The 23027-nt window shown below is 49.5% G+C and overlaps 1 protein-coding gene across 3 annotated transcripts; it reads right to left on the bottom strand.

The window, feature by feature from the left end:
- Positions 1 to 145: 145 nt before the first annotated feature.
- Positions 146 to 22102, bottom strand: ZSWIM8 (zinc finger SWIM-type containing 8; the record flags this gene model as incomplete). 3 transcript variants are annotated; one of them, XM_080693550.1, is made up of 26 exons in its annotated part: positions 146 to 600; positions 733 to 843; positions 1164 to 1283; positions 1452 to 1628; positions 1754 to 1913; positions 2147 to 2635; positions 4650 to 4873; positions 5022 to 5311; positions 5948 to 6176; positions 6281 to 6439; positions 6536 to 6776; positions 7200 to 7324; positions 9489 to 9587; positions 9795 to 9978; positions 10084 to 10263; positions 10402 to 10533; positions 11448 to 12438; positions 12796 to 12971; positions 13109 to 13310; positions 17488 to 17608; positions 17726 to 17807; positions 17923 to 18030; positions 18183 to 18355; positions 18522 to 18616; positions 18861 to 19014; positions 21886 to 22102. In XM_080693550.1, 26 exons carry the CDS (start codon positions 22100 to 22102, stop codon positions 146 to 148), a joined length of 5694 nt encoding a protein of 1897 aa, XP_080549676.1. The 3 variants fall into 3 exon arrangements, with proteins under 3 accessions (XP_080549676.1, XP_080549677.1, XP_080549678.1); XM_080693551.1 differs by having other exon boundaries at positions 397 to 600; positions 733 to 911; positions 1730 to 1913; XM_080693552.1 differs by having other exon boundaries at positions 397 to 600; positions 733 to 911.
- Between the last annotated feature and the right edge of the window lie 925 nt (positions 22103 to 23027).

Below are 23027 nucleotides of genomic sequence, written 5' to 3'. Positions count from 1 at the left end.
TCCTTATTTTTCTGTTTGTCTGCCTCACTGGAGTGCAAAGAAACTAAAGCAAGTAACAGATATTTTCCTCCAGCTTAAAGGTCAATTGCATGTGGAGAGGGAAAAAAAAGGGAAATACCCAGGTAGACTAGAGTAAAAAAGGAGTTTATATATTTATAAATGCCAAATAAATACCAGAGGCCACCCAACACCCCCTCCCAGACACAGCTATCTCACTCAGCCCTAGGCTTCTAGGATCTGAGACATCTTGGCCCCAAGTTTCAGCCCAAGAGCAGCTGCCAGTCTGGGCTTTCAGGGAACTGAGTGAGGATGATCTGTCCCGCCAAGATTCACTCCCTCTGTGTGAAGTACCCCCACAGCCACGTGTCCCTGTATAGGGCCGTAGGGTGGCCAGACTCAGGGGGAGAAGGTGGTCATCTCGAGTGAGACCCGCTGCCACAGCTCCTTGGTCTGTTTGCTGCGCTTGAGGTTCTGCAGGATGTCGTTGAACTGCATCATGCCCATGGGTGTCAGGCAGAAGGCGCTGCGGGCACTGCGGATCGCGTTCACAAAGTCGTCGTAGTCGGCGGGGGTTAGGTGAATCAAGCGGTGGTGGATATACTGGAGGAGGTGTGGAGGGTGAGCCTTGGTACAAGGCACAGAAGCACACCCCTCCTCCCTTACATGCAGAGTGAGCTGGTCCAAACTGCTCAGGAGGTACTCTGCCCTGTTTCACACTTCCTGGGCTGTTACCTGCATGTATGCCTGCTGACAGCGCTGCACCAGTTGGTGGAAGGCCGGGGCACGCAGGTGGTTGTGGGCATGAGCGGGGTTCAGCCGATGCAGTGTCTCCATGACGATCTCCTGCAGCACAAACGGGCTCAGCACCCCCTTGGCTGCCCCCACACAGAACTGGTGCACGTAGTTCACTCCTGGGGGGCAGGGGGAGGGGCATGAGACGGGGGTGGCCACCTCTGCCCTAGGGACCCAACTTACAAATCTCAGCTCTGGCCTGGCAGAGAGCCTCCCTCCACCCCAGAAGCTGAGGTAACCCTCCACCCCCGCGTGCGCACACATACCCGACCAAGGCCTCAACTCTGAGCAAGAGCTAGGAAGGAGGTCTGGGATAGGAAGGTGGGGGAGCAGGTCGGGGGGACAATGGTCCCAGGGAGGGGAGGTGTTACCCAGCTTTGCTGCCAGCCCCAGCAACCATTTGACATCATCAGTGTATGGGGGGGAGCGGGAGAAGTTGTTGGGGTGATCGTTGTGTGCCCGGCGACCCAGCATCTCCAGTGCCAGCATTCCTAGGAGATAAGAGTGGACACATAGCAGTGTGTGTCCTCTTTACCTCTACCCCAACCTGGTACCTGACCCCTCCCCCCAGTTAACAAACGAAGAGCTAAGTGGAGGAGATCCACTAAAGAGCCTCTGGTCCAACTGCAGGGGGAGTACAGAATGGGATCTCCTCTCACCAACACGGTAGGCGGCGTGCAGGTGGTGCAGGCTGTGTGGATTGACGGGCTGACTGTGCGTCTCCTCCTCGGGTGGTGGGAAACCCCCGCTCACCAGAGGGCTGGGCTGTGTGGTCAGGGCAGGCAGTGATGCACCCTGGATGGCTGGAAATGTGGATGCTGGATGGACACTGCTCACTGAGGGTTGAATGAAAACCATCTGAGACTACAGAGGCCAGAGAGGGCAGAGAAGATTCTCTCCCTACCTCCCTTGCCCAGTGTGCCTCCCCTCCATTCACCTGTTCCCTGTCCCCACAACTCACAGGCCACACTGGTGGGCAGTGGGAGCCCTGGCTCTGTGTGGTAGGGATGGACTGTGATGGGTGCCATGGATGGGACAGGGAAAGACACAGCAGTGGCAGCAAGTGAGGGAGGAGTCACTGAGTAAGGGTACTGAGCCCCCAGGAATGCAGGATGCACACCCTAAAGGCAGGGGAAGGAAGAGAAGATAACAAGTCACGTCAGGATGTAGCTCTCCTTCGCTCCACATATTGGTATCCCTGCACTTATCTTACTCAGGCCGGGTCCCCTAGACTCCCACCACCTCACCAGGACTTCTGGACAACCGTATTATACTCCCAGAGAATTCCACTCCAACTTCCCATGACCTCCCAGCATTCTCCCACGTGCTGGCCCCAGCAGAACACCGGTCTTACCTGTGGGTATGCGGAGCCGGGCACAGGGAAGACGGCAGGCCGGGGCACGTGAGGCATGGGGTGGGCAGGGTGAGCTGGGTGGGTGAGGTACTGAGGGCTGCAGGGCAGGTGGGGCTGTAGAGCAGTGTAGGGGTGCAGACCAGGGGAGTGGCCATGCCCCAGTCCTGGACCCGGATATAAACTGGACCCCACAGAGATGACTGGAACCACTGTAGCTGTTGCTGTCACTGCTGCTGCCGCCACTGTAACAGGCTCAGTCCCTGGGCCACCCCTGCCCTCAGGCAGCCCCCGCCCGGCCTCCCCAGCCGCCCTGACCCCACTGGTACTACAGCTTGTAGCCCCTTCACGGGCTGTGGATGAGCCACCTGCTGTTTGCTCATACAGCCAGAACCATTCGTGAGCAACCTCAAACAACACTTCGGGGTACACACCCCCACCCTTAGCTGCCTCTTCCACTGCCATGCAGGCCTTCTCCAACATCAGGTTATCCTGGAAGGGAGGGGCACAGAGTGTTAAAGGGGAAGAGCTTTACCCTAGGAATGTTGTCAGATGACATACCAGTGTCTTCCTCAGAGCTGGCTAGATGTGAATGGGCATCAGAGGTCAGGGCCAATGCTCAGTGTCACTGAGTGAGTACTTCATACAGACACTGAACAAACTTGCTGACCAAGAGATTACAGCCCCAGTTCCAAACTAACTTAACCACCTCCTCCCATCCAAATCTCATCATCTGTCTCAGGCCATCCCTAAATTTTCCATCCTGGGTGATCATCTTGGTCCCTGAACTGTAAGCTTCTATTTCCTTATTTGTAAAATGGGAATAATCCTAACTTTAGAGTTGTAAGGTAAAGGACATGATGAAGAAGAAAGCATATTACAGGTTGAGTATTCCTAATTCCAAAATCTAAAATGCTCCACTATCGAATTTCTTACTGAATGACTGATTTTTTGTGGTACTGGGGATTGAATACCCAGGGGCATTCTACCTCTAAGCTACACTCCCAGCCTGATGGACGTGTGTGTGTGTGTGTGTGTGTGTGTGTGTGTGTGAGTGTGTGTACGTGCGTGTGAGTGTACGTGCGTGCGCGTGTACTGGGGATGAAACCCTGGGACATTCTACCTCTGAGCTATACCCCCAAACCTATTTTTTATTCTTTGAAATAGGGTCTCACTGAGTTGCAGAGGGCCTCACTAAGTAGCTGAGGCTGAACTCAATTCTTTTTTTTTTTCTTTCAGAATTGGAGGTTGAACTCAAAGGCATTCTATCTCCAAACTCTACCCCCAACCTAATTTTTATTTTGAAACAAGGTTTCACTGAATTGTGGCGGGCCTAAGTATCTGAGGTTGGCAGGGAAACTATAATCCTCTTGTTTCAGTTTCCCAAGTACTGGGATTACAAACATGCACCGCTATACCCACAGCCCAATTTTACTGCATATTTGAAACAGTCTCACTAGGTTGCTGAGAGCCTATCTAAACTGTCTTTGAACTTGTGATCCTGTCTGTCTCCTGAGTACTTAGATTACAAGCGTGTACCATCACATCTGGCTATCCAAAACTTTCTGAGCACCAACATGATACTACAAGTGGGAAATTTCTCACCATGAAACTTGGTTTCATGCACCAAACTATTTAAAATGCTACAGCCGGGAATGGTGGTGCACGCTTGTAATTCCAGCATTTGGGAGGCTGAGACCAGAGTATCGCAGTTCGTGGACAGCCCCTGCAACTCAGTGAGACCCAGTTTCAAAATAAAGAATAAGAAATCGGGCAGGGGTATAGTTTGGAGTACAAATGCCTCTGGGTTCCATCCCCAGACCCGCAAAAAAAAAAAAAAAAAAAAAAAAAAAAAAAAAAAAAAACTACATAAACCGGGCATGGTGATGCACACTTGTAATCCCAGTACTTGGGAGGCTGAGACAGGAGGATGGCACAGGTTCGAAACCAGCCTCAGCTACTTAGTGAGGCTCTCAGCAACTCAGTGAGACCCTGTTTCCAAATAAAATATAAAACAGGTCTGGGAATATAGCCCAGAGGTATATTCCCAGAAATACAACAACAACAAAACAAATAAATAAATAAATAAAATACTACATATTATTATAATCAGGCTATAGGTATACAATGTATGAAACATGAATAAATTTCATGTTTATTTGGGTCCCATTACTCAAAGATATCTCCTTCTACATAGGCAAATGTTCCAAAATCTGAAACATTTCTAGTTCAGGAGCATTTCAGAAAACAAATATTCAACCTGTAATATGTAAAATATCATCATGAAAGAACAAACTAGATACTCTGTAATCTTCCAAAGATAGGAATCAAGAGCATACCTATAGCCCGCCCCAGCTTTTTAAGAGGCTGAGACAGGAGGATCAAAAGTTTGGGGCCACCCTGGGCAACTAACTTAGCGAGTCTCCATCTCAAAAGAAATCTGGGCCCTCAAGTATTTCCATGCCCAACCTCCCTGCCAAGGTCCCCGAGTTGCCTTTAGAAATACCTGCTCCTTGCACTGCACCAAGGCCCGCTGGATTTCATTGGGGTTCAATGCATGGGCGTGAGGCAAGCAACTCAGGGCCAGCTCTGCTGCTGCCCGTACCATGTTCGAGTCTCGTGCCCGTGATGCTCTGTCAGCCAGGGATGCAACCTCAGGGGGTGTCAGGTGCCCATCCCAGCATTCTACCAGTATAGTGAGGGCCGCACTACCAATCTCCATTGCCTGCCCTTTGGGGAAAGAAGCATAGTGGCATTAGTGTGGGTACCACTGAAGCAGGGGGACGTCTCTCATCAAATCAGTAGTGCCACAAAGATAAGCCTATTATCTATGCCACTCAACCCCCCTTCTGTACCCAAATCAGGACTTTGGATTTACCTGTAATCCAGGAAACGTGGGAAGAATAGGTTCGTGAGAGCCAGTTGGGAGAAACAAAGTTGTGCAAGCCAAGGGCATAAAGCCCAATCTCAAAGGCGCAAAGGTGCAGGTTGCGATGAGGACCCTGGTGGCCCCCTGAGGAGGATGGATGTGTGAAAATGGAAGTGCTGCTGTTGCCTCCTGCCTTGATCAGCACTGTCTTCGCCAGCTCGAAGTAGAAATGTGCGGCTGCCTCTGATGGCTGATTGGGTACATGGGGGGCATGACTCTCGGGGCGGCGGCCCTTGTACCTGAAGGGGCAATGGGGGAGAAATGGGGGTTGGAGTTTTTTTTTTTCTTTTTTTGTAGTACTGGGGATGGAACCCAGGGGCTTTCTACCTCTGGGCTATACTCCCAGACCTTTTTTTTTTTGTGTGTGTGTGTGTTACTGGGGTTGGAACCCAGAGGCTTTCTACCTCTGGGTTATACTCCCAGACCTTTTTTATATTTTATTTGGAAACAGGGTCTCACTAAGTTGCTGAGAGCCTCACCAAGTAGCTGAGGCTGGCTTCGAACCCGTGCGATCCTCCTGTCTCAGCCTCCCAAGCTCAGGGATTACAAGGGTGCGCCACCATGCCCGGCTAGACCTATTTTTTTTTTTTATATAATATTTTGTTTGGAAACAGGGTCTCACTAAGTTGCTGAGAGCCTCACTAAGTAGCTGAGGCTGGCTTCGAACCTGCAATCCTCCTGTCTCAGTCTCCTAAGTACTGGGATTACAAGCATGCACCACCATGCCCGGCTTGGAGTTTCTTTGAAATGGGTATCCACATAGGTTGGGAAGGAACTGGATAAGCAAGGAGCTTGGGGACAGTGGTTGGATTATACTAGGGATGTGGCTTTGAGGGTAGGCCAGACTGGGTAGATGGGTATTTCTTTCTACTGACCTGCCAACTTCAACTATCTTTGCCCGGGCCCCTCCACTGGCACTGGCCCGGCGACTTCCACTGGAGGAGGAGGAGCCCAGGGAGTCCGAGGAGGAGCTGCTAATGCTGTCACTGTCTTGTCCTCGACCCCAGGATGTGGGGGCCCAGCCTCCTCGAAGTGGCCTCCGGCTTAAGGTAGGAGAGCTATCCGATGTTGTTTCAGGGGCACTGCTGTCAATGCTGGCCATGCCTAAGTCCCAAAACAAGTCAGTCTCAGAAGTCAGGAATCCCTGAAGCCAAATCCCAACCTTCAAGAATATGCTTCCCTCCATGCTATCCCACGCGTTGTCCTACCTGTGTGCTTCTTTTTAGGTCGGCCAGGGGAGCCCCAACCCCGTCCATTGTAGCCTCCACGACTGCCAAGTGCCAGGCGGCTGGGAACCTTTCCCTCTGGCCTTGGGGTCAAAGCTGCCTCAGATGGGAGACCCTCACAGGGGGAGTGTGGGGAACTTTCTAAGTGGGGAAAACAGGACATTGGGATGAGCCCAGAAAAGGGCACCCCAACATTGCTATATACCACCCACCCCCCTGCCCAGTGCCCCACCTCACCAGGCACATTCTTCTCTGTGAAGCCCTCAGTAGGGCCTGGCCCCACCCCGGCCACGTTCCCTGGCTGAGCGGGCCCTGCAGAGCCTGAGGGCAGTGGTTGCAGGGCCCCTGGGGCAGACGGGCCCCCATGCTTTGAAGGAGACCTCTGGTTGGCTGTTGCTGGGCGGCTAGATGAGTAGAATGAACTCAGCGTCTGTGGTTTATGTGTCTGGCTTTCTCGGTCCAAGAGTTTGTCTAAGATCTGGAGGACAGAGAAACATTGATGCCCTTTATTCTGACTTCTAATACCTTCTTTTCTTCTTGAAGTAGCTTAATGCCACCTCCTAAGGAAGCCTTCCCCAGTTATAACTACAGGATGACCTCCCAGCTTACATATCTTGGTATCCTCCATAACACTTACCTTAGGACTGAATATACTGATATTCAATAAATATTGAAATAAATGAATGAATGACTTTATGCTCTCTGCTTCTCTTCTTCCACCTCATGCCCAAGCACACCTATAAGAACCATTGTTCTCTTGTTCTTTATGAGAAGTCCCAAGATTCCCTACTTACCTCCTATAGGTAGAATAGTACTTTTCTCATTTCACCAGAAACTTCTGAGAAAAGTGGTACCATCTGCTCACTTGGCCTATCAAAAGCCCAGTACCTCAGACCCTTACCTTCTTGAGCTTGGCCTGGTCGTCCTTGTAAGTGATCATGAGTGCTAATGCCAGGTCACCCTTCTCCCGACGTGTGCCTTCACACAGGAGGGGATGTTCTGCCTCACTCACTGTCGTCTTCATGCCTGTGAGGAGAGGGCCTCATGGGGAATAAGAGTAGCCAAACTAGCCAAGTGTGGTGGTGCACGGTTGTAATTTCAGTACTTGGGCTGAGACTTTAGGATTGCCGTTCTCAGACAGCCTCAGCTACTTAGTGAGGCCCTTTACAACTCAGTGAGACCCTGTTTCAAAATAAAGAATACAAAATAGGGCTGGGGGTGTCACTTGAAGGTAGAATGCCCCTGGGTTCCATCCCCAGTACCCCCCCACACACACACACACAAAAAGAGTAGCCAAACTTTCAAGATAGAAAACAGGCCAGGGTTCCCCAGCTAGAACATGTGAGGGAAGGGGTTCACTTAGCCAACCCACATCACCCCACTTCCATGATAATCAGCTTGAGCCCTGGCCAACTCTATCTAGCATGAGCCTCTCACTTTAGGGAACCTGGACTTGATGAGGAGAGAGTGAGGAGAGATAGAGATAGATAGATAGAGAGAAAGAGGGAAAGGAGAAAGAGCGAGAGGGAGGGAGAAAGGGAGGGAGGGAGAAAGATGGCACCATCATACCCAGCTTACTTTGGAACCTAGGGGCATTTTACTTCCGAGCTACATCCTCAGCCCTATTTTTATTTTTTATTTTTTTCAGTATTGGGAACAGAACCCATGGGCATTCTACCTCTGAGCTACAGCCCCAACCCTATTTTTATTCTTTATTTTCAAACAGGATCTCACTGAGTTGCAAAGGGCCTCGCTAAGTACCTGAGGCTGTCTGTGAACCATGATCCTCCTATTTCAGCCTCCCAAATGCTGGAATTATAATCGTGCACCACCATGCCTGGCATTCTTTATTTTTTGAAACAGGGTCTCACTGAGTTTCAAAGGAACTCACTGAGTAGCTGAGGCTGGCTGCAAACCACGATCCTCCTGTCTCAACCTCCCAAATGCTGGGATTATAAGCGTGCACCACCACACTTAGTTCCCAGCTTATTTTTTGATTCCTGAAACAGGATCTCATTAAGTTGCTGAGGGTCTTGCTAAATTGCTGAGGCTGGTCAAGAACCTGTGATCCTCCTGACTTAACTCCCAAGTACTGGGATTACAGGCATGCCTTGCAACTATGTATCTAAGTATGTATTTTTTGTGGTACTGGAAATTGAATCCAGAGGGGTATTCTGCGATCTATACCCCTGTTCTTATTTTATTTTTATTTTTAATTTTATTTACTTATTTGCAGTACCAGGGATTAAACCAAGGGACATTCTTGCTCTGAGCTACACCCTCAGCCCTATTTTTAACTCGATTTTGAAACAGGGTTTCACTAAATTGTGGAGGGCCTCACTAAGTAGTTGAGGCTGGCTATGAACTGTAATCCTCCTTTCTCAGCCTCCCAAGTACTGGGATTACAAGCATGTGCCACCATGCCTAGCTTCTATTTTATTTTTATTTTGAAATAGGGTCTCATTAAATTGCTGAGGCTAGCCTTGAAGCTGTGATCCTCCTGTCTTGGTCTCCCAAATACAGGGATTATAGGTATGCACCACTACACCTGGCATGTTTGTGTATATTTAAAACAGGATTTTGCTATGTTGCCTCAAACTTCTGAGCTTAAGCAATTTTCCTGCCTCAGCCTCCTGAGTTACCACACCAGCTGAGTCTTCCCTATCTAGAATTTATGATCGTGTGTGTGTGTGTGTGTGTGTGTGTGTGCGCGCGCATGTGCGTGTGTGTGTGTGTGTGTGTTACTGGGGTTGAACCCAGGGGCATTCTATCTCCAACCTACAATCCCAACCTTTTTTATTTTTTGTTTTGAAATAGGGTCTCATAGGTTGGTGAGAGTCCTGCTATGTTGCTAAGGCTGTCCTCAAACCTGAGGTCCTTCTGTCTCAAGTCTCCCTAGTACTGGGATTACAGATGTGTGCCACCATGCCCGGCTTAGAATTTACTAATCTTTTAACCCACAGTTCATGCTCTGTAACCTTCCTGAGGCCTTTCCTTAGAGTTTTGTTTTGCTGCCCTTAGAACACCCACCATCCACCACCCATAGCACATTTTTGCCCTGAATTCTTGATTGTCTCAGAAGCAAAATACTTGGCTCCCACATGTCACCCTGACTTTCCCATTACTATACAGCCTCTCAAGAACAGGGCCCAAGCCTCATACCCTCAAGGCTTGGGTCATGGACACTCACCCAAGGCAGCAACCGCTGCTTCAAATCCCAGCTCCTCATCTCCAGGCATCTCATTGTTCCAGTTGCGACTCGGGGGCCGAGAGCCCGTGGGAGAAACCACTGGATGAAAGTTGGGGTAAGTCAGACAGACGTATCATGTGAAAAAATGTAAGGGAACCCAAGACCCTCACCATCTCAGACCTACCAATGAAGCTGCCTGATGTGCCCTAAGGGCAATTCAGACAGAGCCTTGGGGTTCTTGGTTATTCCTCAGAGACAGCTACCCCTGCCCTTATTACCTACCTACTGTAGGGACAAACACCATACCTGGAGCACAGAGGACGTCAAAGATGAAACTGGCCAACATGAGGGGCAACACAGGCCGATAGTCACAGAGCGTCCCTTCCCGGAGCTCCTCTGCCCGGCACCGCATGGTGCTCATCTCACTGGGACCCAGAGGAATCTTCTTGAGCAGGGCAGCCACCTCAGACTCCTGATATGCCAGCTTCACCTGAGGGCACAGGAAGGAGCTCAGACCTTTTATGCCTCAATGGAGATCGGGTATAAGGACCTATGGAGAGTGAAGCGTACAGCTCAGATGTTTGAAACCTCTGACCTCCAAGGCCTTGGTAGAAGCTGGGGGCCGCTGGAGCTCCAGGGCAAACATGCCCACCCGGAAGGCCAGGTTGTGGTGCTCTGGGCGCTCGCTCAGCACTGTCAACAGGAAGGCTGCCTTGGTCAGGGTGTTGGTAGCCACCCAGGTCTGACGGCTCGTGGACACCTTGTTCTTTTTACCCTAAAGAGGAAAGCACATGGAGGCAGGCAGACGTGTCTGACTGACCTCAGTGGAAGGAGGAAGAGGCACTTGCTTGGGGTGGGGCAGAGAGGTTAGGAGGTAGTGGGAGCGGGGAGATAGAGAAAAGGGGTCTCTCACCTTGGCAGGGGGCGGCTCTACCTTGAGGTCAGGCGGGTTGGCTAGCAGGTCCTGGGCAAGCTCCACAGTGAGGCGGGAGGCCTCACTGCTATACCCATGTGCATGCAGAGCCTCAGCACAGGCAAATAACACCTGAAGAGAGGACATGGGACCAAATGCATTGAAGCCCCAAGTTACAGAGACAGGACAGCATGCCCACTCATCCCTTGAGCACTTGCTATATACTAGGCCTTGTACTGATCCTGGATATACCACAGGAGCTACATCTCCAGCCCCTTTTATTTTTCCAGTACTGGGGATGGAACCCAGGGGCATTCTACCTCCGAGCTACGCCCTATTTTTTTTTTTGGTGGTACTGGGGGTGGAACCCAGAGGCTTTCTACTTCTGGGCTATACTCCCAGACCCATTTTTTAAATATTTTATTTGGAAACAGGGTCTCACTAAGTTGCTGAGAGAGCCTCACTAAGTAGCTGAGGCTGGCTTCGAACCTGCGCGATCCTCCTGTCTCAGCCTCCCAAGTGTGGGGATTACAAGCGTGCGCCACCACGCCCGGCTCCTGTTTATTCTTTATTTTGAAACAGGGTCTCACTAGTTGCAAAAGACCTCACTGAGTAGCTAAGGCTGTCCACGAACCGTGATCCTGTTTCAGTCTCCTGAATGCTGGAATTATAAGTGTGCGCCACCACACCCAGCTTTTAGCCCTTTTTATGTTTTATTTTGAAACAGGGTCTCTCTAGCTTGCTGAAAGTATCACTATATTGCTGAGGCTGTCCTCAAGCCTGTGATCCTTCTGTCTCAGCCTCTCAAACACTGGGATAACAGATGTGCACCACCATACCTGGCTCACTGAAGTTTTATGCATAGTGACATAATCAGACATTCCAGAGAAGAAAATGCAGAAGCAGTGAAGACAGGACTGCAAATGGAGAGGCCCCTTAGGAGCCTGCTATGGGACCCTAACAACCATGCCAATGGTCTGCCACTCCCAGCTAGAACAGGAGGCCCCTCCCAGCAACAGCTAAGGAGCATCCCGCAGTCCGCTCACCTCCATGCGGCTCTCCTGCTCCAGTGGCTTCAGCCCAGCAAATAGGTCATGCTCTTCTCCAGCCCCGCCCTCAGCCTTCTCCTCTTCGCCCCCAGCTCCTTCCTGGGCATTCAGGTAATACGCCTGGTAGTCATCATCCTCTCCAACTGCAGGGGCTGCCTCTTTGGTTTTGGGGAGCCCACTGCCACTCTCATCTGTAGAAGGGAGGTCATCCCGGGCACAGACCTCCCCAGGCAGTAGGCCAGGGGAGCCAACAGAGGCTGTGGGAAGCTCAGGCCCTTCTGAGAAGTACACACCACCATCTTCCTCATAAGCATCTGGAGGCTCAGGGAGGAAGGTGGATGGGCCTCGGGAGCCCCCAGGGGGAGGACAGGGTGGAGGGCTCTCTGGGAATCCGCCAAAGGTGCTGGCCTCTGCACCCAGGGCCAGGCTGCTATCATCCAGGCTCATTTCTGCCAGGTCTGGCTCCAGGGAGCTGTCTTCACTGCTTAGCCGTCGCTTGCTCCCGCCGCCTGCTGCGACCTTGCCCCCACTACCAGCCCCGCCCAGCGCCTTGGCTTTGCCCCCACCTGGACCCATTTTATGCACAGCCTTATCTCCCCCTTCAGCAGAGAGGCGGCGGGGACCCCTCTGTGATGAGGGGACCCCCTCACCCAATCCCTTGCGCTTGGCCCCAGGCTCCTTGGGCCGCACAGCTGGCTCAGTAGGAAGAGGTCGGGGCCTGTCTCGGGATTCCTCCAGGCCCCCAGACCGGGAGGCTCCTGGCCGAGGAGGCAGGGAACGAGCCCAGCACAGGGCCAGCTTCCGGTCAGTGCCACTGTAGGTGACACCAGGAAGTGGATAGGCCTCTTCCCAGTTAAAGTAGCAGGCCTCCACCGCGGGTCGAAAGCCAGGAAAAAGCCGCTCCAGGGTCTTCTTATGCTGTCCCCGCTTTACGTTCTCAATTACCTTCAGTTGCCACTGGCGCAGCTGCGCACACAGTTCCTTGCGGCTGTAGGACAAAAAGCAGGAGGATGCTGGGGGAATACCCAGGAGTCTGTACTGAGAGGGGAAAGAAGGGGATGGAGTGGGCCTGTATCCCCAAGGGAGGCACAGGAAAAGCACTTCTTAAACCAACCACATAGGCATCGGTGCAGGAGTCAGGGATTTTGGACAATGGGTGCTGTTTGGGAGAGGGAAGGAAGAAAGCCTCTCAGAAAAAGGCTTTATCCCTAGTAATTCTAGTGCTCAGCACCTCCCAATTTCCTACAATGAGAATAATGGTACATCCCCGTGGACAAGGAGAGGAGGGCTTGGTTTCTCCTGTGTTGGCCCAGTCAAGGCTGTGATGAGCCTGGGAGAGACTCACCGCTGGGGACTGAGGGCAGGGTCCAGCACAGCCAGCCGCCACAGTGTGACCATCTCATCACACATGCTGGCACAAGCATGGGCTGCCACCTCTGACTGCCCATTGCTACGTCCTGTATGCCCACTGGCACTGCTGTGGGAGGCGGAAGTGCGCACACTATACCACCAACCTGTTATCTGGAGACAAAAAGGGCTGTGAGTCACCTGATAGCTCAGAAAGTTAGAGAGCCAGTTCTCCCCAGTGTACCTGTCACAAAGCAGGGAATGAGGCTGGGGGACAGAACCTATGGAGCTCCCTAGCTCTGGGAGATTACCTGCTCATAGGTGAGGCACTGATCAGTGAGGATCTCCAGCAAGGGGGCGGCATTGCTGTCCCTGCGCTTGAACATCTCCCTCACAATGCTGAGCAGGTTCCAGACGCCCTCTGGCTCACGGCCCCGCAGAGGGCGCAGCAGGCATGCCCATTCAGCAGCAGCTGGAGGCTCCGTGGAAGACAGATACATGGAATTCACGTCACTGTAAAAGGGGTGGAGCAGAGGGCTGGGGTGCTCAATGGTAGAGCACTCGCCTAGCACACACGAGGTTCTGAATTCAATGGCCAATGCCAGAGGGGTGCGGAGAGGCAGTTTACTGCTTTAGCAGAAGATGGTGGCTAAAATGGGGCTGAATGAAGTAGGTGAAAATGCAATAGGGAGCCAGGCGTGGTGGCACACATGTGTAATCCCAGCATTCGGGAGGCTGAAAAAGGAGGATCTTAGTTCACAGACAGCCTCAGCTACTTAGTGAGGCCCTTTGCAACTCAGTGAGACCCTGTTTCAAAATAAAGAATAAAAAATAGGGCTGGAGGTACAGCTCTGAGGTAGAATGCCTTTAGGTTCCATTCCTAGTACCACAACAAAAGAAAAAAAACAGGACTGGGTAGAGGTAGAATGCCCCTGAGTTCCATCCCCAGTATTGAAAAAAAAAAAAAAAAGAGTTGGTTGTGACGACACATTTGTAATCCCTGCGTTTATCGTACAGGTTCAAAGCCAGCCTCAGCTACTTAGTGAGGCTCTCAGCTACTTAGTGAGGCTCTCAGAGACTTAGTGAGACTTTGTTTCTTTCTTTTTTTTTTGGTGGTACTGGGGTTTGGAACCCAGGGACATTCTACCTCTGGGCAGACCTATTTTATATTTTATTTGGAAACAGGGTTTCACTAAGTTGCTGAGAGCCTCACTAAGTAGCTGAGGCTGGCTTCGAACCTGTGCAACCCTCTTGTCTCAGCCTCCCAAGCACAGGGATTACAAGCATCTGCCACCATGCCTGGCTGACCCTGTTTCTAAATAAAATATAAAACAGGTCTGGGAATGTAGCCCAGAGGTAAAAGGCCCCTGGGTTTCATCACCCCCAAAAAAAAGCAAACAAACATCATTAAGGTTAAATACAATAAACCCAAAGCCAACATCATATTGAATGGAGAAAAACTGCAAGAATTCCCTTTAAAATAAGGCACAAGACAAGGATGCCCATTATCACCTCTCCTTTTCAATATAGTTCTTGAGACTCTTGCCACAGCAATAAGACAAGAGAAGGTAAATCAAAGGAATTCAAATAGGAAGAGAGCAGCTAAAACTATCTTTATTTGCAAATGATATGATTCTTTTTTTTTTTTAATTTTTGGTGGTACTAGGGTTGAGTCCAGGGTCTTTTCTACCTCTGGGCTATACTCCCAGACCTATTTTATATTTTATTTGGAAACAGGGTTTCACTAAGTTGCTGAGAGCCTAAGTAGCTGAGGCTGGCTTCGAACCTGTGTGATCCTCCTGTCTCAGCCTCCCAAGTGCGGGAATTACAAGCGTGCGCCACCACGCCCGGCTGATGATATGATTCTTTATCTAGAAGATCCAATGAACTCAGCCAAAAGACTTCTGGAGCTGATTAACCAATTCAGCAAAGTTGCAGGATACAAAATCAACCTAAAGAAATCAGTTGCTTTTCTTTAGGCCAACAATGAGTCCACAACAAAAGAAATAAAGAAAACTATTCCATTTACTATAACCTCTAAACCAATAAAATATCTAGGAATAAACCTAACCAAAGATGTAAAAGACCTCTACAGAGAAAACTACAAAACATTAAAGAAAGAAATTGAAGAAGACTTTGGAAGATGGAAAGGTCTCCCTTGCTCATGGATAGGCAGAATTAATGTCATCAAAATGGCCATTCTGGTAAAAGTGATCTATAGAGTCAATGCAATTCCCATTAAAATACCAACAACATTTCTCATAGACCTGGAAAAATCAGTTATGGATTTTGTATGGAGGAAGAAAAGACCCAGAATAGCCAAAGCAATTCTCAGCAACAAGAACCAGGCAGGAGGTATCACAATCCCGGACTTCCAATTATACTATAGAGCAATAGTAGTAAAAACAGCATGGTACTGGCACAACAATAGGCAGACTGACCAGTGGAACAGAATAGAAGATATAGAAACAAACTCACACATCTATAGTCAACTGATCTTTGACAAAGGGGCCAAACTCATATGCTGGAGAAAAGACAGCCTTTTCAACAAATGGTGCTGGGAGAACTGGCTATCCAATTGTAGAAGTTGGATCTGAATCCTCACTTCTCACCATGCACAGGAATCAACTCGAGATAGATCAAAGACTTAGAAATCAGACCAGAGACTGTGAAATTATTAGAGAAAGGCATAGGATCTACACTCCAACATATGGGAACAGGGAGTAACTTTCTCAATAAGACTTCCAAAGCGCAGGAAATTAAAGCAAGAATAAATAAGTGGGATCTCTTCAAATTAAGTTTCTTCTCATCAAAGGAAACCATCAAGAACCTAAAGAGGAAGCCTACAGAATGGGAGAAGATCTTTACCAGCCACCACTCTGATAGGGGGCTAATGTCCAGCATATACAAAGAGCTCAAAAGACTCTACACTAGCAAAACAAACAACCCAATCAAGAAATGGGCAACTGAAATAAATAGATATTTCACAAAAGAAGAGATACAAATGGCCAATAGATACATGAAAAGATGTTCAACATCACCAGCCATCAGGGAGATGCAAATCAAAGCTATGCTAACCCCAATCAGAGTGGCAAACAGAGAAATCAAAGAACAACAATTGCTGGCGAGGATGTGGGGAAAGAGGAACTCTTTTACACTGTTGGTGAGAGTGCAATGTAGTTCAGCCACTATGGAAAACAGTGTGGAGATTCCTTAGAAAACTGGGAACAAATCCATCATTTGATCCGGCTATACCACTCCTGGGTATATTTCCAAAGGGTTTGAAATCAGAGAACTACATTAACGTATGCATACCCATGTTCATAGCACCACAGTTTATAATAGCCAAAATATGAAACCAACCTAGATCTCCATCAACAGATGAATGGATTGCAAAATTATGGGAAATACACACAATGGAATTCTATTCAGCTATAAATAAGGATAAAATCATAGCATTTGCAAGAAGATGGAAGGAACTGGAGAACATTATGTTAAGTGAGATTAGTCAAGCACAGAAAGAGAAGGGACATATGTTTTCTCTAATATGTTCAAGCTAGGGAGTAGTGGAAATACCAGAGGGATTCCAGATGATGGAGGAGAAATTTCAGAAAAGCTTGAATGGAAGGAGAGGAGAGGAAGAAAGCTGAGATTGTTCAATGGAGGAGCTACATACGAATATGTGTAATAGCATAAATACAACATGATTAACCTGGACACTCTCTACTGGGGGGAGAGGGAGAGGGAGGGGAAAGGGCATGAAGCACAATGTAAATGTACACCACTCTCAATATGTTCCACTTATAAAAAAATAAAAAATTAAAAAATAAATTGCATCAGGACTGTGACCCAAAATACAGAGTAGAAGGGAAAAAGGATGGCAATAACAAAAATTCTATTTTTCTATATTGGGAATTAAACCTACCTCCAAGCTATATCACTCCCAGCCTTTTTATTTTTTGTTTTGAATCAGGGTCTTACTAGGTTGCTGAGAGTCTCGCTACACTGCTGAGGCTGGCCTCAAACCTGTAATACTCCTCTCTCAGCCTCTCAAGTACTGAGATTACAGGCATGCATCACCACACCTGGTTCTTAACAAAAATTCCTTATTTTTTGGTACTGGGGATTGAACCCAGGAGCAGTCTACCTCTATGCTACACCCCCAATCCTATTTCATTTATTATTTTGAAATAGGATTTTGCTAAGTTATCACAGTGGCCTCAATTTCTTCATCTGTCAAAGGAAGAACAATGACTCTTCCTCTACCTAGATAAAAAAAGACCACTCTGTGACTGTACAAAATCATCGCTATCTATTGATTCATCAGTGACATCTGTGTACCAGGCAGCATGCCAGTGTGGAGAAGAGAAGGTGGGAATGCAGGCATTAATAAAACAAAGGATCTAGCCAGGCATGGTGGCACATGATTGTAATCCCAGCATTTGGGAGGCTGAGACAGTAGGATTGCAGCTTCGCAGACAGCCTCAGCTACTGAGGCCCTCTGCAACTCAGTGAGAAGTGAGACCCTGTTTCAAAATAAGGAATAAAAAATTGGGGTGGGGGTGTAACTTGAAGGTAGACTGCTCCTGGGTTCAATCCCCAGCACCACACACACACAAAATGATCCTGTTAACAGTGTGAAGGATACTCCTTACCCACCATGAATTGAGTACACAGAAATCCAATTTACCTGAAGACCACAGGAGATGGGCCACAGAACTTGTGTAGTGTCTTCTTGATGTTGTCAGTAAGTGTTGACTCATCCAAATACCAAGTGCTCTGGTCTGAAGCAGAGGGTCCTGCTGTGGGGTCTGGGAATGACAGTCAGTCAGTCACCTATTGATAGGCAATTGCAAGCCTTCAGTAAGTGGTAATCTGCCCTGCTGGCTTGCTTTCTTCCCGCTGTCCTTCTTTCTCCCCACATTTACCTGGAGCTCCACACACTGTATTGATCGCTGTTGACTGGGAGGAGAGGAGTTCATCCAAAAGACGCTGGGCCGTGGGGAGGATCTAAGAGGAAAGGGACAAAGGTAGAGAGAACGAACAAGGTGTCGGCAAACTCCAGGAGGCCTGGGCCTAACAGAAAGGCTCTGGAGCTAGTAATGGAAAGGCATGCCAACTTCACCTGCTGAGGGAGCTCACTGATGAGGTACTGAGCAAATTTCTGCAGCTGGTCCCTCTGCAGCCGAGACAGGGACTCTGAGACGGGGGCACGCAGGCAGACTGCAGAAGCCTGAAGGGGACACAAGAGAAAGGAACTACCTGAGAAAAGGGATGGACAGGCAGAGTAAGGGAGACAAGGGGTTCACATTGCAGCCAGGCATGCGGCAGAGAAGGGAGAAATGGGGCATAGGATAGGGCAAGGATAAATTGGGAGGGCCTCACATTGTGGATGCGGAAGAGACAGAGTGCCACAACGTGTGTGCACCATTTGGCCCCAGCCCCGCAGGTACAGCTGCAGGAAGTGACCCGGCAGCGGTCAAACATCACAGCCACATTGTAGGCCCCTTTGGGAGGAACCATCTGAGGTGGCACCACTGTAGCACTCAGGTGGAATCCTGTGGAGAAATGTGGGCATAGTCAGGGAGAGCTGTCAACACCTGGCTCTGCCCTCCACCCTGGCTCTGCAGTTATTCAGACAACCCACTCCAGCTTTTTGCAGTGAATCCTTAACACAGGTGATGGAAGGATCAAAGCTAGAACAGGGCATGATGGGACCCTTACCAATCTGCAGTGGGTCCTTTACAGCCCTCATGCGAAACAGCTGATCCCCTCGCTGGAACTCATCTGCACTGCCATTGGCCAGGCATGAGTACAGCCTGGGGGAAGAAGAGGACATGGCTGCTACCCAGCAAATAACTTTTTACAGACTGTGTCAGAGACCACAGCGCCCTAGGCAGTCTCTCCCCACCTGTCACTCCTTCTTGGGGAAAATCCCAGGCACTCCCTCTTCCCCTTGCCTCCCTCTCAGCAAATACAATATCTTCTTTGTTCTGCAGAAAGCCCAGCAGATAGTGTGGGATATCAGGACCCCATGCCCTACAATCAGTCCTCTGGCCTCACCGAATGTCCTCTTCATTCTCAGGGAAACTCCAGAAAGCAATTCGGAGCTGGAGCTGCTCAGGAACTGGAGGGTAAACTTTCTCCACCACTTCAAAGGGGATGTGAAATGCCACTTGCTTTGCTGACAGCTCCACCAATGGGATCACCAGTCCATCTAGGGACACAAAGGTTGGGGTGGGGAAGAGAAAGGGAAATGAAAGGGACCATAATTACTTGGCACTAATGGCAGTGCCACATCCTAGGCCCCATCTTCACTAAGAAAGAAAAGGGAGACCTGAATGAAAACCTGAGGGATCTTCCTACCAGGGTACACTAACCCTAAAACTCCTACTGGAAGAGGGGAACTAAGCAGCCTCCAGCCTGCTATCTGAGAATCAGAACAGAAAAAAACTAAGAAGATCCAAGGAAACTCCTGGCCAGATAGGTGTGTTCCAAGACCTTAGCAGATCACCCACTTAAAAGGACTCAGCATCAAATTTCCCATATACAGCCAGGTGTAGTAGGACATGCTTGTAATCCCAGTATTTGAGAGGTTAAAATAGGAGGATCACAGGTTCCCAGCCAGCCTCAAATATTTAGTAAGGCCCTCCAAACCTAGTGAGATCCTGTTCCAAAATAAAGAATAAAAATAGGACTGGAGGTATATCTCAGAGGTAGAATGCCCTGGGTTCAATCCCCCCCCCCCCAAAAAAAATTCCCAAATCCCCTAAGCACAAGAAGCACTCTAGATTCACATTACGTTGTTAATTTCTCTCCTGTGGTATTAATGTCTCTGATTGCCTTTTCACTCTCCCTTTTTTCTCTAGAAAAAGTCTCCCATCTAAGGAAGGAAGATAGTTAAAAGAAGGGAAAAAGTTAAGCAGGGTCCTTGAGAAGCAAGAGAGGCCGAACTGACTCTGGCACACCTAAGAGCTGACTTCCCACACCAAATGCCCTGGTTGGGAGAGTTACTCCGGGGGACCTTGCTGCACCTGTGGCACCACCTGGAGTAGGATAGAGTTGCCACTCAAGGTTTTCAACACTGTTGTAATAAAAAGGGCAGCGATACTGTGACAGACTCCATACGTCGCCAAATGATCAATTAGATTAGAAGACCATAAAAGTCATTGAACTGAAAAGAACCTTTAAAAAAAGCTAACTATTATGCCGGGCGTGGTGGTGCATGCTTGTAATCCCTGCGCTTGGGAGGCAGAGACAGGAGGATGGCGCAGGTTCGAAGCCAGCTGCGCGCGTTGGCTTAGGAGACTCTGTTTCCAAATTAAAAAAAAAAATGTAAAATAGGTCTGGGAGTGTAGCCCGGAGGTAGAAGGGCTTCCAGGAACCCCAGTACCCCCCCCCCACACACAAGCTAACTATTGGTTATGGTGGCACACACCTGTAATCCCAGCATTTGAGAGGCTGAGGTAGGGGGATCAGCAGGTTGGAGGCCAGGCTTAGCAACTTAATGATATCTTGTTTAAAAAAAAACAAAAAAGGTTGAGGGTGTATGTAGTTCAGGGGTAGAATGTCCTTGGTTTGATCCTCAGTACCATAAAAAAAGCTAACCCTTTTATTTTACAAAAATAAAAATAAAGTTGGGCGTGGTGATGCATGCTTGTAATCGCAGCATTTGGGAGGTTGAGACAGGAGGATCGGGGTTCATGCACAGCCTCAGCTACTTAGCAATGCCCTCTGCAACTCAGTGAGAGTTTTCTCCTGTTTTCAATCCCTTCTAATAAAGACCAAATTCTTCTGTTTCAAAATAAAGAATAAAAAATAGGGCTGGGGACATAGCTTGGAGGTAGAATCCCCCTGGGTTTCATCTCCAATACTGAAAAAAAAAAAAAAAAAATCACTGAAAGTAACCATGGAGTGGGTGAAGGGATAGAGAAGTGACATGCTTTCTCATATTTTAACCTGTCCAGAAAGATACCAATATGTTGAAAATGTTCAACACTGTGACTTCAGTTATTCCCCCAAAGTAAAGGAGTTCAAAGGCCCAATGCCACCATATAGCAAATATGAATGCAGCAGAAAGGCCATAGAAGACCCACAGTGAAACTGCTTTATGGGTGTGTGTGTGTGTGTGTATGTGTGTGTGTCCACGCACACATGCATGTGCTATCTCTCCAATTGAGGTTGAATACTACCACTCCTAAAAAGTGACATATGCAAATTTCTCTCTGTTCCAAAGGGGCATCAGAAATTTCTATAAAGCATCTTGAAATAGAGGACTCTTGAAATAGCATGAGCAGAATCACACACAAATTAATCCCCTCAATTATTGCAGAAAGCCAGTTTCCACTGGGGCCCAGAAAAAAAAAAAATGTGCCTTGAGCAAGGCAGGGAGAGAATATGGTGAGTCCTAAGTCTTTGGTATTTCTCTTATCTTCATTCTCCTGTTTTCTATCCCCTCTAATAAAGGCAAAATTATTCACAATACTAATCAGTTACAGAAAGACCCACCAGTTAAACTCACAGCAAAAAAAGTAGGAAAAATATTTTTGATGAGAGCCCGGAGACAATTATTCACAACCTTGCCAGGCCCCAGATATGAAAATCTAAGGTTTCCATCCAGTGGTCCCAGCCTTAGCTTCTGACAGATGTTCAATAAGGCCAGTGGGTGGGATCCCTTCTTGTTGCAGCTGGGATCAGCGAGCAACAACAGGAAGCAAGAAGCTCCTACCGCACTTTACAATGGGGTGACACACCTCAAGTGGTCATTTCTTCACAATTCTGCTCCTTAACCACGTTCTCTGCTGTACTTTCTAGTTTGCAAAGGCTGAACTTGGTGAAGTATTCCCAAGTCATAGAACGAATTTTTCTCCCTTACTCCATCTTTAAAGCAAAGGAACTACAAAGGATCTTTCTGTTCACCCCAGAATTTTCCTTCCACAACGCACACAACACACACTGGTGTGGAGGGGCCGCCCCGCCCCGGGAAGGCCTGGAAAGCGAGTCCTGAAGTCCGTTCTAAGGCTGGGACAGCTCCGGGCCGGACAGCTCCGGGGCGAGGCCCGAGCCTCGCCGCGCCGTGCCCCCTCACCTCGCATTCTGGAGCCGCCGCCGCCGCCGCCGCCGCCGCCGCCGCCGCCGCCGGTGGGGGAATTGGGCCCCGCTGACTGTTTGCGCCATCCCCGCCAGTTCTGGCAGAGGCTCTCGGCCTCGGAGATGAAAGAGCAGAGGGAATCCTCCTCAAAGCGGTCGGAGTCCTCGAACGAGAAGCGCTCGCCGTCCTCCCACTCCGCGAACATCAGCTCCATGGGGCCCGCAGCCCCCGGGGCCGGGTCTCCCCGCGCGGGGCCGGGGCCTGCGCCGCCGGCCGGGGGCTGCGGGGAGGCCCGGGGCCTGAGGGGCGAGCCGGGGCCGGGGGCGGCCGTGCCGGGCGAGGCGCTCAGGCCTGGGGGAGATGCGGGACCCGGCCTCGCCCCGCAGCGAGGTGCGAGCAGGGCTCGGGCCTGGCCTCCGGGACTCGGGGCCGGGACGCGGCGCGGGGCGGCCGGGGCCTCCAGGCAGCTGCGGCGCCGCCTCCCCCATCAGCTGATCTACACTTCCGGCCGCGCCGCCAGCGCCACTTCCGCCCTCGCGCTCTCCAGCCCACCGAGTACGGGCGGGTGGAGGGGACACTTTTGCTTAATTGGTGCAGTTCCTGCTTTTTAAGTTTTTTTTTTTTCTTGAGCTCACCCTAAGACACCATAAGGAAAATCCAACTCCTGAAACGACTACAGTTTCCAGCAACAACTCGGCGGCCACAATGTTCCCAAGGAATAAACAGCCGCCTTGCCTGTCCGGAATTGTAGGCTGTCAAGAAGCAACCTAGGAACCGCTGGACGGAGTTATTGTCCCAACTCCAGATAGGCCTTGGGGCTGCATTGCCTCCTGGGAATTGAAGTCCAAAATCTTGAGATCCGTCCTACTTTTTACAGGGTCCAATTGGGGAAGTACCAGGAAAGAAAACATTTGATTTCAGGAAATGATTGTGTGTGTGTGTGTGTGTGTGTGTGTGTGTGTGTGTGTGTGTGTGTGTGTGTGTTTGCTGGGGTTTGAACCGAGGAGCATTCGACCTCCGAACTACAAGCCCTTTTTCTTTTATTTATTTATTTGTTTGTTTGTTTTTATATTTTTAATTTATAAGTGGAACATATTGAAAATGGTGTACATTTATATTGTGCTTCGTGCGCTTCCCCC

This window comes from Muscardinus avellanarius (genome assembly GCF_963383645.1).
Source record: "Muscardinus avellanarius genome assembly, chromosome: 4".
Taxonomy (NCBI): Eukaryota; Metazoa; Chordata; class Mammalia; order Rodentia; family Gliridae; genus Muscardinus; species Muscardinus avellanarius.
Note: the sequence above shows the minus strand (reverse complement) of the source record. Positions and strands in the feature narration are given on the sequence as shown.